This window comes from Lipotes vexillifer, unplaced genomic scaffold (assembly GCF_000442215.2).
Source record: "Lipotes vexillifer unplaced genomic scaffold, Lipotes_vexillifer_v1.1 scaffold393, whole genome shotgun sequence".
In the NCBI taxonomy this organism is placed as follows: domain Eukaryota; kingdom Metazoa; phylum Chordata; class Mammalia; order Artiodactyla; family Lipotidae; genus Lipotes; species Lipotes vexillifer.
In genome coordinates, this window is record NW_006774564.1 from 4,030,665 (window position 1) to 4,051,009 (window position 20,345).

The 20,345-nt window shown below is 37.0% G+C and overlaps 1 protein-coding gene across 4 annotated transcripts in view; it reads right to left on the reverse strand.

The window, feature by feature from the left end:
* NTNG1 (netrin G1) overlaps nt 1-20,345 on the reverse strand; it is a 340,274-nt gene that overhangs the window by 66,280 nt on the left and 253,649 nt on the right. For 2 of the 4 annotated variants that reach the window (XM_007449349.1, XM_007449346.1), the window contains one exon: nt 13,907-13,933. In XM_007449349.1, coding sequence (XP_007449411.1) covers nt 13,907-13,933 — 27 coding nt within the window. Of the gene's footprint in view, nt 1-605; nt 666-2,974; nt 3,041-13,906; nt 13,934-20,345 lie in introns of all 4 variants that reach the window. The other 2 variants (XM_007449348.1, XM_007449347.1) reach the window with 2 other exon arrangements.

Consider the following 20,345-nt stretch of genomic DNA (forward strand, 5'->3'; position numbering starts at 1 on the left):
GACAGATGCTAGCTGGAATGGGCCATTCATGAGTCACAGATGAGATTCTGCTCACTTTCATTTAAAGAAAGTAAAGTAACTATTATTTTTGGGTCATAATCAATGCTTAACCCAGTGTAGCTCTTCACTGGTATTTGTTCAAATTTATTTCAAACAATATTTGGAAGTAGAAATTCCAAGGTATTTCATTTGTCAACTGGGCACCATACATGAACCTACCATTCTGTTCTCATGAAAAGCATCCTTGAAACTCACTGTAAGTGAGTTTCCTTATTTTCAATGCAAATGAGTGACAATGTTAATACTCTAACATTCATGTTCCAAACAGGAACCTAAAGTGTTATAATTCTTATTCACACATTAATCTTTCAGAAAACAAATATTGCAGCATTTTAAATTTGCAGCAGTCAAATTTCTGAGTGAAGCATTTTTTTTCCTCTTACAGATGACATTCTCAGTACTATTTGATGTATTGATCGTTATCAGTCAACATGCCTCACCAATAAGCTGATGGGTACATTTCACAGATATTCCAGATTCATACAGTGCAATGTTTCACAACACATAACACCATGAAATCACTGTATGAATCCAAGAATTCCTACCTCTCTTGTGGTTTGCAACTTGAACAGAAGAAACTGTTGACAAAGCTAATTTGGGAGCAACTGGATAGGTTTAAAAGAATGAACAGCACATTAGAAACAATAGTGAAACGTTCAAATTGTAATTACTTATCATCAACCCGCTTGAAAAGTGGCCCTAAATGAAGAGAATATTTGTATTTGTTGTTTCTGGGAGTTTGCTTCAATCACAAAGGAAGTCTTGTATTTGGCTGAAAATGGTTTGACCTTGTCAGTAATAAAGTTTAGAAGCTTTATTTTCAGAGGCAAAAAGAATTACCATTTAAATCAAGAATGCAGTTATGCAGAGATTATTCCAATAACAATATGGATATTAGGACCCCCTACTGTTCTTCTCTTAAAATAGTAGTTGTGTTGTTGAGTTACTTAGCAATATCATTGCCTCAATTCACCATGTCTTTCTCTCTGTGTAACCATAACCTTATCTACATATAAACCAGTTAGATTATTTTTGCTGAATTGATTAGACATGACAGATAGTCACAATGGTCAACCATTCAGCGGAATCTGGATCTCAGTCTCAGAGTCACCTCGAATCTGTCCACCTTTCAAAATTGTAGTCTTTTTCTCAACATTTATTACGTATATGATATCAGTTTGTTAATGGCAGGAATTTCTAAGTTTGCCTGCCTTTCTTTTCCAATTGTTCCTGAAGTGTTGCTTGTGAAAATAGCAAAAACAAGATAGAGCCTGATGTTCTTTGCAGATGTTGACCAGATAAATTATGTTTGCACAGAACTGACCTCTGCTAGAAAGTGCACCTTTAGCTAAAATGTCAAGTTCAAGCACTTTATTCAACTGTGAGCTTCTCAAAGAAATTTATTTGAACTCTTTATCCACGTTCTAAAAAAGTGCAACTGGCATTAACTAAAGATATTTCTGAAAGCTTTTAGTCTTGTGACACTCACAGAAAACATAGCAAAATAATTAAATGGGTCTGTTTCAGGTTTTAAACAATGCATAATCTTGTTCAGCACAAAACTTACTGTGGAGAAGTGTTAAGTCTTAGATCCTGTCTTGTATAATTTGTTGAGCTATGAAATTCAATGGGAAATACTGAGTGACAGTTCACTGAAGATGCTCTCATTGAACTTGCCGAGGAACAAAGGCACTAAACCTTCCCACAATCCTCACAGAAGTATACTAATGGGTTGAGCTTGATCTGTATTTCTTCTTCCACATATGTACGCAGAAACTTGAAAAAATTCATTTGGAGCGGATGATTAAGATAATTCTATTTGCTAGTAATATATGTATCTAGGACAGTCTTGATTTCATCACTCTGATCAAGGACTGAAAATGCAGCCCTTCCAATTTGACTCCTCAACAAATTGCTAATATATTTTGTTTTGCTTAGCAGCTATTTCCTGGTTCCTCCTTTTGCTCACTTCCTCCTCCATCTGTATTCATTAGAGCTTAAAAGGAACATCCTGTATATAACAAAGGAAGGTGGAAGCCAAAGATGTGCCTTTTTTTTCTGAGAAGGAAGGACGCAAAAGAAGACAACTTTCTTTCAATATAAACTATTTATATACGTCTATGTATATCTATAGCCTAGACGTTAATGTAATTTTAACATTACACTGAATCTTAAGAATTTTATTGGCCAGTTTTTAAAGGTTCTATTTCTTCCTGTGTAACCACACTGCTGTCTGTCAGTTTCTTTCATTTATTTATTTATTATGTTAGAAGTCAGAAAATAATTACTGCTCTAAGGACAGAGAGAAAACACATTATTCTTAATCCTGGCAGAAATTATTGGTAATTCATAAAGGATAAAAGAGGGAAAGCCTCAGCAAAGAAAATACACTGTGACGTTGAAGGGGAAGAGAGAGAGAGAGATCCAAATTTCTGTCAGTCAATATGGAACGACAGTTTAAAAAACAAAACAAAAACAGGTCTTTTAGGGGTTGCAATACTGCCTTTATGTATTTTCCCTGACCCTCAATACAACTGACGTAACAGCCAGTTTACCAAAGCAAAGCAAAAGTGAGACAGTGGAAGGAAACCTGTGTCACTCACAAGTTTTTATGATATATTATTTATACTCCCCACTGTGATGGCAACCAAACTCTAGGCTTCTCTTGGGATGACTGACATTCAATGTAAATTTGATAAAGTGCTTGTAACTTTTATGCTGTCTAATTTTTTCTACATCTTTTACTATAGTATTTCTGGGATACTTCATATTAGAAAAAAATATTTGAATTATGATTCTTTCAAAGACATGGCATTTATGATAATGCTCTTATTTAGTGCTAAAAAATAGAGTATGGGATTTTCCCCCTAAACATGTGGGATTTTATATCAGTAGGAATTTTACATGCTCCTACCTTGCTTTGGATTAGAAACCTCAAGGGAAGAAATATTCGGCCATATCCTATTAAACTTTGGAGGATCTGCATGCACCAGGAAAAATCAGGGTATGTTACTTTCAGCTATAATGTCATTTGGTCTAAACAGAAAACTATATGGACAAAGACACAAACCACACATCTACTTTTTAACTTGGTTGTGATGCACTTAACAAAACATACTCCCACACCAAACAAGAGCAAGCAATTGATGATTCCCAAAACATTGAATGGACATCAAATATATAGCCTGTTCCCTAACAAAGCTATATACATTAACTTGTGCAATAAAGTAGAGTGTTCTTACAAATAACCAAACAGGGACTTCAGCAATTCAAATCGTTATATAAAGCTGGTGCCTGAAACTAGAAGATAACAGGAAAGAAATAATTTCTCACTTGCGGATTCCATTCTCTGCAATTTATAATTACAGATACGAGCTTGTTACATTAGTCTTCAGGAGAGATTCTTTAGGGTATGTTTTAAGTGTGAGCCATTATCTCTGCAAAGAAGTGGATTTATTTCTATTTTTATTTATGCGATTTCTCAGAGAAAGAAAGAGAAAGATGACTGGTGGTTCTGGCTTAAGGAGAATAGTCCAAGGTGCTTCTGATCATATCTAAGGTTTGTATGTATGGGTGTGTATATATTTTCTTTATTTTAACATATATTTTCATGATGTTTCTAGCTCAAAATATATTTCTAAAGTTATTGGTTCCAATCCAATTATAAGCATTGTTAATTTAAGAATTAATGTTATTTCTTTCTTAGATTCACCTGTATTAAAAAAAAAAAAATGACTGGAAAAGCAGGAGAAGAGCCAGCTTTAGGACTGGGTGCTTTAAAGCTATTTTTGCTAAGGTACATAGGCCATGACAATTAAAGCAGTCATTTCATGACTCAAATCTACCATTCATTGAGATCAACTCAAAACCATAACTCTAGTGTGGTCCTTTGGGACCACCCAAGTCCACAAGGAGAGTTCTTGCCTCTAAACTCCTATAGCATGTTACCTTATGTGCTCCTTATTTCTCACTGGTATGTGGATAGGCGTAAGTTTCAATATTGCTAGTTTAAATTTTATGTCTATTTCTTGTCTCTGTAATTAGATTGGATCTCTTTGAGGAAGGGCAAAGCCTTCCAGAAGGCCTCAGTAAGTATCTAATAACTGAGTAATTGATATCAAGTGGCTAGGCTACTGTAAACTGGTATTATCAGATTGTTTCCTCCATAATTAGATTATAGTGAATAACATTCTTGCAAGACATGGAACTTTCACTATAACTTTGGTTTTTTAACATTTGTTAGAAAAGCTGATCTACTGTTACTCTGTGTGTGTATGTGTGTGTGTATACACATAAAAGCAAAGGAAATCTTAATATTGATATTGCTGTATCCATCAAAATTTATGAATGAATAAAGAATGTAACAATTTTCCACATCTGTATCCAGGTGTTACTAAATAAATAGATATTTGGTAACATGTTGGCAAAATATTCAAGTTATTGACTGAATGTTAAGCCTACTTGAACTGCAATGATCATCTTTGAAAAACAAATGATTTCTAGAAATTGTTTTTTTTTTTTTAAGGTTTTTTGATGTGGACCATTTTTAAAGACTTTATTACATTTGTTACAATATTGCTTCTGTTTTACGTCTTGGTTTTTTGGCCCCGAGGCATGTGGGATCTTAGCTCCCCGACCAGGGATTGAACCTGCACCCCCTGCATTGGAAAGTGAAGTCTTAACTACTAGACCACCGGGGAGTCCCTAGAAATTGTTTATTTAGGAGAGATTTCAAACCACTGTTATAGTTTTATATAGAAAATATATTTATTTATATTATTAGCATCAAATTAAGAAAAAATTTAGTCCTTTTAAATGGTTCTCTCCATCATTTTCCGTAAGAGAGGCAAATACAGGTCATATGTGGGGTGATGTTTGTAAACTTAATGTTAAGTATTCAGTGGCTTGACTTTCTTGATGAAATGAAAGTAATAATATAATTAATCATTTTGTTAATAAGCTTTGCCAAAAAACTTAAGTAAAGACAAAAATTTTATACTAAATAAAAGTTAGAAGTGAGCTTTGAAAATTAATTTTATAAATTAAGCTTTATTCCATATTCTAATGTAATAAATATTTTACGCCTATATTTTAGTATACTCTTTTATGATTTTTCCCTAGGATGCTGAGGTTTCGTTTTGAGGATCTTCCTACATGTGTAAAAAATTAATGTAGGTCATTCTACTTTTGAATTGTTAACTACTTGACCTGTATGAAATTATCAAGATAGACACCTCAGTTACAATCTGATCCCTACCTGGCAGGTATTTTCTTCTGTATTGTGTACTTATGATAGCTTTTTGGGGGGTGGGAGAGTGTAGCTTTTGTGTTTGCTTGGGAATATAATTAGACATTTTTTTCCAAATAATTTTCATTATGTGGGATGCCTAACCTACCTGACAAACTAAAACTCAGAGCCACCAGCAGTCATCACGTGGAAATCCTGATCTAATCTATACATATCTCTAGAGGGACAAAATTTTATGCGTGATGTCTTTTCCTTGGGAGGAAAAATGTCCTGAAAAAAAATATATTGAAATTTGTGGACGCTAAGCTTCTATAGCATGTTACTGTCTGTGCTTACATGTTTTAATATTTGGTCATCATGCAATTTTTAATTTAATATCTCATTTTAATTTTTTAAATTTTTATTTTGTTTTATAATTGCAAGGCCAAGTAAGAAAACAACTTAAAATTAGCCAGTTACTGTCTGGCTACTCTTGTTACTCAAAGATCCTGGCACATATAAATACTCAGTCAAAGTTACTAACAAATGTTTAATTCCCAGAAGTAAATTAGGCATATTGGAGGGTATATTCGTTGTATAATTGGGACAAATTCTGTGTTATCATATTCAATGCTAATAAAAGTCTTTGAGTAACATGAAGCCTCTGAGAACTTTTAGCCAGTGGCCGCTTATTTCGAGTAGCTAGAAATTGCAAATACAAAAAAATATTATAATATATCAAAGGTATTGCTATTGCTTCTAGGTGAACTGTTGCAGAATTTATTAATTTTATTCTTTCATGAATTAACTAAGGAATATCTTTAGGTCATATGAAGGTCTCAGAGTGGTAGTATGTTGCAAGGCAAAGGGTCCCTGGAATCAGAATATAAGGGATCTGGTCCCAGTTCTGTTGAGTAGCTGTCTGGCTATTAATTCCCTGGACTTCAATTTCTTTACCTGTAAGATAAAGGTACTGGACTAAAAGATCTCCATGGTTTCTCTCAGCCATTAAATCCCATCACTCCAATGGTTCTTTCATGGCCTAGCAGCGTCACACTAAAGTTCACAGAAGGATGAAGCCTGTTGGAATGAAGCACATGCCCTTTGGAGAATCTAGGGGATTTAGGGGATTAAGAATCCCCTGTGTGGAGGGAAAATTATTGCTGCACATTATAACTGTGGACCTTTGACTGTCATAGTGAAACCCAAACTGGAGTTAAGAAATTATTACTGAGGTAAGGGGAGGGATTATCATATGTGTCCAGTGGGACTGTAGATGGCCAATCCTTCAAGAATAGCCTTTTAAGGAAATCCCTACTTCTCAAGGATCCTGGTCCCATACACCTGGGAAAATGGATTGAACTCATCTTGATGATCTCCAAAGACTTTGGCTTGAGGAATATGGAGACCAAGACTACATACTCAACCACTGCCCCCTTTAAAAAGAAACAAAATATCTGAAATGCCCATCTTATGCTGCTACTCTATTGTCATTGCTAAAATTTCAAATTACATCTATGGGAAGCCTAGGAAATATCTATTTAGGGGAAATTTATTTAAGATATGGTGCATGTAAATAGAGCGTGGACTGGATTCAAATCCCAGTTTTACCACTTGGACAAGTTCCTTAACCTATCAGTGTCTAAGCTTTCCTATATGTAAAATGGGATAATGACACTACCTACTGGTTGTTGTCAAGGCTGAATGAATGAGTTAATATTTGCTTGTCATGGTAGTGAGCATTTAAGAAATGTCAGTTCTTATTCTTTTTTTATTGAAGTATAGTTGATTTACAATGTCGTGTTAGCTCTTACTATTCTATTTGTGGTTGCTGTGTAATAAAAATATTATTGTAGTATAAACAGTTCTTACTGAATTGAAGTAGAGGTAATAACGTGCTTCCCCTATTTTGTGAAATCTTAACTGTTCCCAAAGCAAGTGATTTGGATATGTAAAAATCTCACTTAAGATACAAATTACTTTAGGGAATAATCTGGTTCTAGGGCCTACATTGATTAATAATACTGTCCAGAAAGCAATAGGAATTATTTTGGAATACCGTGGAAAAGATTTGATTTTTAACACGATAAAATGTTAATTTTCAAGTTTCTTTCAGTTTAGAAGCACATCAATTTAGACTATGAATCAGATATATATATATCTTGCCTGATTTTTTTTTTTTTCCATTAAGGAGAGACTCAGAAAACTGTTATGTGACAATTTGGTTGTGGCACTTGAAACTCCTTTTCATGAATCAGAAAAACTGAGATTCTAGTTATAAAAATTAGATTTTGGTAGAAAGTTTTTCTCCTCTGTGCCCCAAGGAAAACTCTTTGCACTGTAAGTTGGAGAGAACTAGGTTAGAATTGCTAAACTTGACCATCTATTGCTGACACCATAGTGAATCAAGCTGAAAGGAAGCTTGAAGCAGAAGGCTAAAAACACTTTATTTACATCAGGAAAGCTTTAGAGTTAGGGTGTTAGAATACTGTCTTCTATCACACATTCACTCCCTTAGCATGAATCATAGGCAGCTTTCAACTCATTTTGTGGCTACCCTTTAAAACCAAAGTAAATTGTGACTATGCTTTCCTATGTTTTTTCTTTTTCTCTAGAATAGTCTACTTTATAGTGTTTCATACATTAGTCATTTAATTAAATGAGAAAGGTGGGTGAATTCTAAAGGGTCCTACTTTGGAAATTGGACATTGAGCTAGAATCCTGCCTTGGCCACCAGATGACTTAGCTGATTCAATTAAGCCTTAGTTGCCTCGTCTGTAAAATGATGATGTTGGATGAGTGCTCTTTAAGTTTCCTAAAAAGACTAATTTTTTTTTTTTTTTTTTGCAGTACGCGGGCCTCTCACTGTTGTGGCCTCTCCCGTTGCGGAGCACAGGCTCCGGACGCGCAGGCTCAGCGGCCACGGCTCACGGGCCCAGCCGCTCCGTGGCATGTGGGATCTTCCCGGACCGGGGCACGAACCCGTGTCCCCTGCATCGGCAGGCGGACTCTCAACCACTGCGCCACCAGAGAAGCCCTAAAAAGACTAATTTTTACATAAGTTTTTGGTTCTAAAATACAGTGGGAAACAGGGTGCCACCATGGATATGAAAAGCCACTGCTGAGAGGATGTTAGTGAGCCTTCATTAAACATCCTTCTTCCAGGAGTGTATGAGGAAAACGTCAGGAAGAGAAAAAGTCACAATGTCCCTTTGGATTTGTAGAGTTATTGCTCTTGTTCCTCAGGGAGTTTGGAAACCACATTAGTGATGTCTACAAAGGAATCTATAGAAAACCCTAAAGCTCTTCAGAAGAAACCCCTAGGGCCTTGGAGGTAATCTTACCATCTTTACAGTGAGCTGCCTACTCTCAGAAATACAGCATCATTAAATTGCTGGGGAAGATACACTTTAATGTAATAGTGGTAAGGCTGCCCTTGAGATGGCACACAGAATGTTTTGCTATGAGCGACTATGTCAATAAAGTAAACATTTGGATTTTTACAGTCATAGAATATGTACAAGCATGTTTCACAATTTACATAGCTAATTTCATGAACTGTCACATGTTCTATAATATATGTAACATCTTTACATTCCCCCTCTCTCTCAGCTTACAGAGGATGTTTATCATTGATGGTGGTAGAGGAAGGGCACATTTTAATGTAGCTTCTGTTGACCACGCAGTAAGATAACAGAAAATGAACTTCTGTTTTTCTCCAGGACACTAAAGTTCCCTGCACAGAAATGGGGCAATTCAGGGATCAACAGGTCTAAGGTGCAATGTATTAGGTTGGAAAGAGTCTGAAGTAGGAGTTAATAAATCTAGAATTTTTCTTTCTAATCTCTTCCACCTGGTATAATGTTACGAGCACAGCTTTCGGAGTCAAACAGGCCTTCCTGGCCGTATTACATTTGGTAAGTTACTCAGACATGCTGAACCTCCGATTCACCATTTGTAAAATGGAATTCTGTAGACATGTGGGGACATTTCCCTCCAGTTCCCAGGAAGTGGAGCAGTTAGCTGGCCAGCTCTCTATTGATATTCTAAGAAGTCTTCGGTGATACCCCACTCTTAGTTCACAGTTACATGTTGGAAGGTTCATCATAGGAACTTTCAGAGATCTTGGCAAATCTTTGTTTAAGCTAGGAATTTCCAGATACCCGCACACAGAGATAACAGCAAAGGTACAGATACCAGCTCACACTTAAAAAGTGGCTTGACATTCTAAAGTCACTTGGGAAAAGGTTAATACATGAAAAAAGTCAACATTGCTCAAAGTGGGCAATTGTTGTTTGCTAAAGATTGCTAAACCTCTTGGATTTTTTTTTTTAAGGTAGGGGATACATCCCCCTTCTTCACTGGAATATTTAATTTATTCTTCAGGATTAAAGAAGCAGCTATGTCCTAATGTTCATTCAATTTTTGGATAACCACAAAGGTTTCATGAATGTGAAATGCTAGTTACACAAATATGAAATGGATCTGTGATGAGAATACTGGGTACATGATATAACAAAGTCCCAAAGGCATCTCACCTGGGACCTTAGCTTTCCTTCTAGAACATCAGCAAACAGTTCAAAATTAATGTAGCACACCATGCAATTTGCCATATAGCTACACTAGCCTGATAATTTTTTTCTTCATTATATAAAACCTAATTAGCTAAAGGGCGATTCAAATGAAACTTTTATTTGGGGATTTAGAAGTATTAAAGCAAAGGGAGAAAAACAAACACTGAACCTCTCTAGATAGAATGAACAAGATTACTAATAACCCTTGAGTGGGGAAATGATTAACCTTGTTATTTTCCTCACGATCCAGGTTTCTACAGTAAATCAGTTCTGAACAAAAATATTTGGATGCTGTATGGAAAACAACTTTTACAAGGTCTCCAACTGGCATCAAATGTTTTCAAGTATGAAAACATCTCTGAGCTTTCTCAACAGGCTGATGAATCCCTGCAGGTAGCACTTCCCTTGTTTAATAGTCCTGCCAATTAAATCAAATTAGAGATGAATTTTTAACTCTGTGATGAAGGCAATGCTCATTACAAGAGAAAGCAGGAAAATGGAATATTTCCCTTAAATGAACTGCTGTTTCAAATTGAATAAATTGAAGAGGAGGGGACAGCCAAATGCCTCCATCAATTTCTACACTTTATAAACCATGATGTCAATCATTTGAAGGTAATTTAAGGAAACAATGTACACTGGGTTCACAAAATGTCTACATATGTCTTTTCTTTTGTTGCTATTCTAAGAAATGGTTTTGTTTATTTAAAAATTCCAAGTTTTTTAAAATGGTGTTTCCTGACGTGAATTTTCAGTGGATTATCTGCCTTTAACCTCTGACTTGGTTACCTTTAACCTCTGTTATTTACTTTTTAAGTGATAATCACTCACACAATGCTATTTGCACATTAGGCCAACGCTTGTTGTTCTAATTATGTTTTTTAAAAATAATATACTGTTTAACATAATTAGTGAAATCACTTGCTTTTCAAGGCTAAGGATCTGATAATATATGTTCGAACATAATGATTAGTTTATCACTTTAACAAAAACACCCACAGCAAACCAAATATTAATTTGGATCATCAGCATCAACAAATATTCACTTGGATAAAATTGTGAATGTTTACTTATAAGTGCATGATACATTTTACATAAAAAATGAAACCTGAATGAATTACTACTATATCAGGTAAAGGAAAAACAGAGCTCATAAGGCTCAAATGGCTACAGATCTATTTTGGGATTCATTAATTGCTGACATTATCACCAATATTTTTTCAGCCATGGCCAAAGCACATCAAAATGACTGAGTTTTAAATCAAGTACTTTGGGGATGATTGGGAAACCTATTTCCTAATAGATAGACAACAGCAGGTACAAATGACCTTAATGGGAAATTTGTTTCAAAAACATTTTTAGCGGATGATCGGAAAGGATGACCATTCTGTCTATGCATTTGAACCTTAATACAGGTGTTGACAGTTTGAAATCTATACTGAAATCTAATAGGTCTCTAAAATCTTCAGTCACTGTGTATATAGCATATGTATATGAACTTCCGGTTACATACATCAATAATTTATGTCAATAATATGCATCATTCATTTTCCCTGAGATACTCTTTGATGATGGGAATCTCATGGGTGTTACATCTATTATAACGGCATCTTTCTATGTACTTGGAATTATGTTCATTGATTCCTTCCTTGGGATAAAGGGAAAAGCCCTGGCAAACACCCAAAATTAGTTAAAAATCCAAGCAGTCTCTCTTTGGCTTTACCTTGGAAACCCCATTTCTGTGCCCTCTAGAACAGGCAGTGAGTCATCTATGCATGAATTCTTGCCCTTTGGAGAGCAAAGGAATCCATCCACCAGTGCACACAGCGAGCACCTTATGAGTCCTCAAAGAAGGAATGTGTAAATGACATTAAAGCAGCCTAGAAGATACAATCATGTTTGATGGTTTTATGGTAAATCTCTTGACCTTAAAGCCAGGCAATAAGCAAGTTAGTCCTGTGTGATGTTGTGTGACCCCTGGAAGCGCTTATATCCTGTTTGCCTGAGAACTTTGAGGAAACACCCATTGCACTCCAAGCAGAACAGCCAGAGGCATCATGAAGGCGGGGTACAAGCTATCACTTTATTGGTTAGAGGGTTTTAGTTAGGTATTAAGGAGTTAAATTTTCCTAGTTTCCTGATAATAAAGGTTAATACATTTTCCAAAGGCACAACAAAGCATCCTTTCAGGTCACCATTGATTTCAAAATAAAACAAAGCAAAACTGAACTGGAATTTCCCGATTCAGTGTGTAAAAGGTCAACATCTGCTGATGCTCAGAGATGGGGCATGTGGTGGAGGCGGCCAAATGAGATGTTGAGTGAGCAGTACAGTCAGAAACTCCATGCAACATACGATTGACACTCCGAACAGAAACACACCCTAACACCAAAGAACTACTTTCCATCCATCCATTTCTGAAACTTTTGACAGGTCAGATCACCATAGCAGCCTCAATTATCTGTCTCAGCTTGCTTCCATTTGGTTCCCTTTTGCTCCAAAATGTATGCGCAAATGCAATTGTCAAGGCCTGAAAGGAGCACAATGTGGCATATTTATACAGTTAGGCAAACGCCAAGGGAGATACTACAGCAGAAAAATTAGACTATTAGATCTGGAGGTTTTCATTTGCAAGTTTGTAGCACTGATGCCATTTCAACAAGATCACAAGGAGGAAGCTGCAGCATTAGTCTGGTAACTAAATGAATGTGAACATTACTCCTATTTCTATTTACAAAGCGGCTGATTTTCATGGCATTTAACACGTCTAGTTCTTAACAAACCCATGTGCGGGCCTATTCTCAAGTGTAAGTAAACTAGGTTGACTTATAAATTGGGAGACCTGACTGTGCATTTATAAGAAGTGGGAAGTTGTTTTATCCAAATTATGAGTGTATTGCTTTTTAGATGGATGTTGGGTATTGGAAAGCTCCAACCACTGCTGTTTACACTTATATCACCCTGTGTGGCCCAGCACCTATGACCAAGACTGAGGGGTGAAACCCCAGTGAAAATGCTTCTTTTCACTTACAGTGCATAATCTTGGCTTCTTCAGTACTTTATTTCAAATCAGTTATTCAGTAGCTGTCCAAAGGTTTTAGCCATCAGAGGGAAAGGGAACAATATTTAAAACTATGTGAGATTCGGCTCTGAAAAGTTATGGGGCATTTCCTCAGTGAGTATTTCAGGCTTGGTGTTTGGTGTCCTTGTTTTAAATGTAAAGAGGGAGTTACAGCCTGGTTCTCCCATGATAGCTGGTAGAATTCTCTTTGCAATGGTGCTAGAGAAATGTTCCACAGAGTGTTGAAGACAGATTTCTCTTTTCAATTGCTGATATTTCTACTAAAATATTTCTTGCAGGAATTTCTAGTATCCTTACTCTTAAATTTTGCATGTATTTTTTCATACCCCTTCTCTATCAAACTTGAAACTAAGTAGTCAGGAAAACATGGATAATTGTATTTTAGGAGGGGGAAATGGACATACTGATTATTTTTTTCCTTCATTCCTCCAGTAAGACTAATGATCACAAACCTACCTCTTTCAGGCCTTCACAAAGGCTAAAGTTTAATGCACTAATAAAATTCCTGCTCCCTGGTTGCATGGTGATTTCTTTCGGTTCTAATGAATAAGCCTAAAACATTCATTCTCTGCTTTTCTAAATTACAGTAGAAATTCATATTCAGTCCTAGGGAGAGAGTTCAAATTGTTTGTTGGTTACCAGGTATGGGTAAATAGGACTGTTTATATTTTTGCTAAATGAGTTATGGTTATGTAACTAATTGCACCTCTGTAAAGGTAGCCTTCATTGATCAACAGTAGTCAGGCAAGCTGTGGCACTGCCATATCCACAGAGGAGTTATACACAGAGAACTATTTTATCTGTGCTCTCACCATGTCTGTGCAGAGAACAAACACAGCAATTCAATTCACAAATGAAATGCTCTCTTACATCAGAAATGGACACTGGGAAAATAGATCTGAGGAGCTGAACAACAAAGCAAAGCTGGCCTAGAATTGGATTGGTGATTTTTTTTTTACTTACTGCCAATACTGGAAATACTGGGGATACCTGGAGAGAAAGAAAACAATAAAGAAAAGCTGTTAGACATTTATTAGTATGTGACATCTTTAACATAATATAAAAATCTCAGAAACATAAACACTTGACAACATTCAGGTCATTAGAAAAATAGCACAAAAAACCCCCAAAATATATATCCATCCATTGAGACCATTTTGCTTTATTCTAGAACTCCTTGAACTCATCAGAGTTGGGAAATTAATGTTCAACTTTAACAGCTTGTTCAAGACAGCTTCGTGATATCAAACATTTTGTGCTTACTTATAAGATTAATGAAAATTTGTATGTGGTTCAAAACAGATATTAATCTAGGCTTGTGTTCTGGGCACAAAGCACCAAGTATGCATTATATGGGCCTGTGCAAATATATCCACATATGCAATAGATCTCTTTAAATGTGTTGATATGCATGTGTTAGGTGTTGAAAGTCATTTGGCATTTTATCTGATTAACTACATATAACCATCATTTTTAGTTTTCTTTTACTTGTCAGATATTTGGATTAAATTCTGTAATAGAAATTAAATTGAGCAGAATGATTCAAGAGTACATTAGGTTGTTCACATCGACCATGGGCTTCATCGATTTTTCAGCTTCTACTTTAATTGCCAAGCTCTGCTGAGGTGGTAGAACCATTTCAGAATGTGACTGAACTTGGTATAAATGTGGACATGAATTTAGTCTGTATCCGGATGAAAACCCCTAGCCAAGAGCAGGGGCATGAGAGCCAGGCTGTCTCGGTTTGAAGCTTTGCTCTTATACTCATTGACTGTGTGACCCTGGGGCCAGTGGCTTACGCTCTCTGTGGCTCAGTTCTCCACCTCTTAGAGTTGTTGCAAGGATTACATATATATATATATATATATATATATATATATATATAATTAAAGTACTCAAAGCGTTGCTTGCAGGTAGTATGTGCTATAACCAACCGTCTTTGCTATGATTACTGTTATTGATATAGTTGGGTCATCAAGCAAGCAACACCATGATAGATACTACTAATTAGAAGTCAGAGATTTGTAACATTTCAACTAAATTCAGGTAGTGGTGTGGGTGAGAGCATGAGATGCAAATAAGACAGAACTGAGTAAGAGTCATGCTTTGCAACTGACTAGCTGGGTGATTTTAGGCAAGTTCCCAGCCTCTCTAAAAGCCTGTTTCCTCATCTGAAAGGGGCTAATAATATCTACTGCACAGGGCTGCTGTGAGAATTGAATGAGATAATCCATAAAAATGCCTGACACATGGTACACAGTCAATAAATGATAGCTGTTAATGAGCTGTTCGGACTTGCTCTCCACATTGTGAAGTGTGCTAACAGGTGGTAAATGTAGGAATCATTAAATTTCTATTTTAGTATTTAATCTTTGAACAACTGCCCTCTGCTTATTTTAACTAATCATTGTATCTTGCTCAGAGATTTCTAGCTTTGTATTCTTTAAAACCAAGAGCGATTTTCCTATTTCTTAGTAAGGAGGGGAGAGGGAGAAATTAAAGCTTACCAAGATGTTTTAAAAAACCCTGGAAGGGATGAAATCTTATTTTCAGTTATTAGATATATTCAAAGTCTCTTGATTTTAAATGCACGGAGCTTATGATGCTTCAGCTTAATTACTGATTGCTGACCAACCAAAACCGGAAACCTAAATTTTCATTTCCATGTTTTAACTTTGTCTGAACTGAATTTCAAGCTGGATGCGATTTCTGCAAAGGACTGCTGGATTCCTAACCCGACGTTTCAGTAGACTATCTTTGCCACAGTGTGACACTGACTTGGTACTGAATCTTTATTATTTTCCTTTGCAAATCCACTTTTGAGTGAGGTATGATGGCAGCATCATAATTTTAGTATCAGTTGCAGAAGCTCCAAATTTCCCCATGATTGAAAATACTGCTCCATTACAAGGAACTGCTATGCCTTCGTAATCAGTCAAAGAGAATGGAAGTTGGGATGGCAGGAAGAGACTTTTCATGTGTTTTCAAAGTTGCATGGAGTTAGAGGGCCATGCATAATGCAAGGCGGAGTTCTCAGGATGTTTGGCCAGACACAGTGGAGAGCAAACCTGTAAGACTGTTTGATGCAGTACTTGCTGCAGTTGAATACTTTAGAAAGATGCAGAAATGTTTCCATGCCTTTGGGGATGCCAGTGCTGGGAGAAATGTTCATTGCAGCTATACAAACCTTGTCAAGCAGGACCATTATGAGATCCTATTTTCCTCATGAAGATGTTTTCTATTAACTAACATTTGGATGTTTAAAATTCAGGCTCTTTCTCATTTTGTGGTTTAAAATTTTGTGAGGTGCTACCAGGTGAGTCACTTTCTATTCCATTGTTGTAAAATGGGAATTGCTTAGAAAATATTTTTAAACTGCTCATTGGAATAAAGATTTTTGAAGTTGAAAATACCTGAGCACCAAGGGATGTCCATTAGTATACTGTCAAATGTTATTTTTTCCCTAATGTTTCTTATTGCAATGTTCAGACACCTTGCTTTTGGTTCTCTACAAACAACTAAAGAATTTAATAAACCAGTTATATGCATTGAAAAGGCTATGCGTAAGTCATGAGAAATCTTTCAAATGCTTACGAAACTAACACAGGAAGGCTACAATTCATTTCATGAAAGGTGGGTTTCTCTGGGGTCTGTAAGTGCTGAATCAATGAATGCAACTCCATCTTACAACAGTGATGGTTGCCCATAAGCCACAGGAATGACAGTCAGATTATGTTCAGGAAAATTGTCTAGACATGTGTTGGCAGTTTTTTTAACCATTCCCTGTGAAGTGACAACTATTATGTAAAGAACATTTTTACCTTTAAAATTGAGCTCAGAAGTTATTTCTTCCCTTCCTTCTTTACCTCCCTGATGTGAATTAGCCAGTGTCCTTTGTGATGGCACACCTCTTTGTGCAGGCCTCTGTGAGCAACTTACCAACTTATCTTTATGACTGTGTGTTTGCCTGAGACCTCTGAGGGGACGAGCGTCATGTCTGTATCTCTGTTGTCTGCTCAGGACAATGCCTGGTACAGAGGAGTTGCTCAATGTACATTTGAGCAAAAATTTATCGCCTGTTTCTGATAGAAGGTTTCTATCAGAGTGAAAATACCACTTTTGGTCATAGTACGGTCTTGTCCCCTATAAAATGTTCCACTGAGACATTTCTCAGAGTTCAGTATTAATAAATATTTTTGTTCTCTTTGGAAATTTCCTCCATTCTAATAGCAAGAGTTATACAATGTGTAGTTATGCCCTTCACCACTTTGCCTTCCAGGAAACTCAGGTCGGCTTGATGCTCAACTGGGTAAACTGATTTAATGTTTGGCTTATTTTCTTTCTATTCTTTTTTTCTCACACCTTCCTTTTATATTCCTATTTGTATGCTCTTATTTTTATTTGTCTTTTCCCCTAAGCTATCCATGGGGAAATGCAGATTTTGTGGGACCTAAAGCAAATACAAGTCTGGGAGCTTTTTCGGGGAATATTAACTTTAAAGTATAAAATCAGACGTGAAATTAGATTTTTTTTTTTTTAATTTAGAAGGAGTCTAGTGAGGGGCCCTGTAATTTAAGCTTCATTGGCTTAAATCTGTCTCTTGAAACAACCTCAAAAATCTTTGGGAAAGATAGATGATAAGTAGATAGGAAGGAAAGAAAAAAGGAAGGCACCAGATAAGTTAATTCAGAAAGAGTGACCAAAAATGGAGAGCTGAAAGGGAGTTAATAATCTCACTCAGCACTTTAATTTTACAGACGAGGAAATCGAAGGCACAATGAGAAGTAAGGTCCTCATCCAAATTGACCCCTTTATAGTCAACACTAGAGCACGTAATTATCCCCATCTACTGAGACACTGCTAAACTGACACTGAGGAAATGAAACACAGGTACAAATGAGCTTTAGGGGAAGGTTCTGCAATATGTGGTATACGGGTTTAGGACTTCTGCTTCTTCTAGAATAGATATGCTCCTTCAGTCAGAGATACATAGACATGTTGAGTAAAGCCAAAGGGCCAAAGAATGTGAAAGTGCTAAGCTTGTAGGTACTTACAGTTCTTCCCTCCTCACCCAGCCCTCCCCAATCCCATATTTATTTATTTATTCTTTAAGGAATTCTACTGCAGTTGGGGGACGAGACCCTAGTAGACTTATATAGTTTGTTATTTTCTCCTTCCTCCCCTCCCCCTCCTCTCCGTCTCCTTCTCCTTCTTCCAACTTTACTGACCCTCCCACCAAGTATGTGGCTAAAGGGGACATAGTTAAGCTTAAGGAAGACAACCTGATGGAGCCCTCAAAAATAAACACTCTGATTTTTCAAAGCAGATGAATGCAGTGCTAAAAGTCATAACTCCTTTTGAGAATCAGTGGGAAGTTCAACAGCTTCTCATCAAGAGGGAGGCAGAAGAGACGAGGATTCAGCATGCTTTAAACTGAGAGAAAATATTACCACTGTTGTGTTAGGTGGTTTGAAAAAAGCCTATTAAGTAGGTGACTAGATTTTCTTCTAGCCGCTGGGAGCTCTACCACCAAAAAGCCCAGCTGAAAGAGGAGTAGGTGATGAGTAGGAAAACATTCTGCAGCCTCATCTGCAGACTCATTTGTATTCTAGAGGAGCTACTTCCAACGTCCTTTCAACCCGGCTCCCTGGTTCAAACTGCTGTGGGTAGGAGGTACGGTGAGCTGTCTCCCAGGAACTTGAAAGTGAAGGAAATAAAATTGCCTTCACAGAATTGTACTGTTAAATCAACACATAAATGATCCAATCAGAGTTAGCTAAGTCATCTTAGAACAACAGAAGGGCTCTGGGGCCTGAGTGTCTATGACAAATTTGACAGAGGTGACATTAATCTATTGATAACTTAGTGTAATACCATATCTGAAGATTGGAAGAAAAGCTAGTGAGAAGGTAAAAGCCTGCAAAGAAGAGCATCTTCAGGCATGTGGTGGCAGTACTGGCCTAGCACTGTCTCAGGAAGAGGGAGGGGTAACCTGTAAACTTTCAGGCCTTCAGTGTTCTGTTGGCATTAGGGAGGTTGACCCTGGGGTAGGATGGATGGGTCTGATGTTTCAGCCTGATGTTATTAGCATTTGAATCATTTAAATTTTCGAATTTAATTCCCGTGCTCACCAAGCAACCTTCTGATTAGTATCTGGCTCTACAAGGAGACTTAATTACAGGGGAGAGAATACACTGATCATAAGGACTTAAATATTCTGAACACTGTAACAGTTATTTCATATTGTGGATGAATAATCCGGCATTTGGGCACAATTTATCTCCCCATACAGTTGTTGTCTCCAAAGAGAGAATTTGCTCTTTAGACTGGGATGGGTCCACATGCTAGATTTCAGTGCAATTATAATGATAATAACAGCTAACTTCATTGTGTGCTTACTACGTGCCTACCACCGTTCTAAGTATCTTACATGTGTTAATTCATTTAATTTTTGAGACAACCCTATGATGTCAATACTCAGGTTTATTTAACGGACGGGGAAAAACTCAAACACAAAGAGCTTGCCCAAGATCATTGCAGTCAGTTGGGAAGGAGACTGAGATTTTAATCCAGAGGTCCAGGATGCAGAGCTTGGGCCTCTAACAGCTACTCTATATTATTGATCAATTTATTATATCCTTATCTTATCTTATCTCTAATCCTTATCTCTAATCCTCAAAAAACAAAACAAAACAAAAAAACCTCTGAAGACACAAAGTTTTTTTCCCAAAATTTAGCTGCAGCATGACAAAATGTGATCTGAACTAATTTGGTGACAAAACCTGACTGGAAGAGGTATGAGGTCTTCTCCTTTATCTCACTCAGTGAAAATAATCATAGGTTTGCTACAGAAATATTAAGATGTTTGATTAAGTGGTGCTACCTGATATTCTGCTGTGGGTATTGATGTAACATAATGTATGTACACTGTATTACCCTTTAAAATTAAAAAAAATTGAATTCCCAATCAGATCTGGTCCCATAAGCATCAAATAAGTGACTGTGGACTACTGGTTGTACATGAATAACTTGGTAGGTATCCTGGCTCTATATATTGGCCCTACAGCTTGGTTCATATATGTAAGGTTCTTAGAGGAAGGTCCTCTCTTATTGTGCTGACAGAATCAGGGTATTGAGCCTGAAAAATTGGTAGTCAGAGTCCAACAATGGTCAAGTCACTGAGGCCATGAATGTCACTTAGGGAGGCCTATAAAAACCAGCCAGCCGGGCTTCCCTGGTGGCGCGGTGGTTGAGAGTCCGCCTGCCGATGCAGGGGACACGGGTTCGTGCCCCGGTCCGGGAAGATCCCACGTGCCGCGGAGTGGCTGGGCCCGTGAGCCGTGGCCGCTGAGCTTGCGCGTCCGGAGCCTGTGCTCCGCAACGGGAGAGGCCACAACAGTGA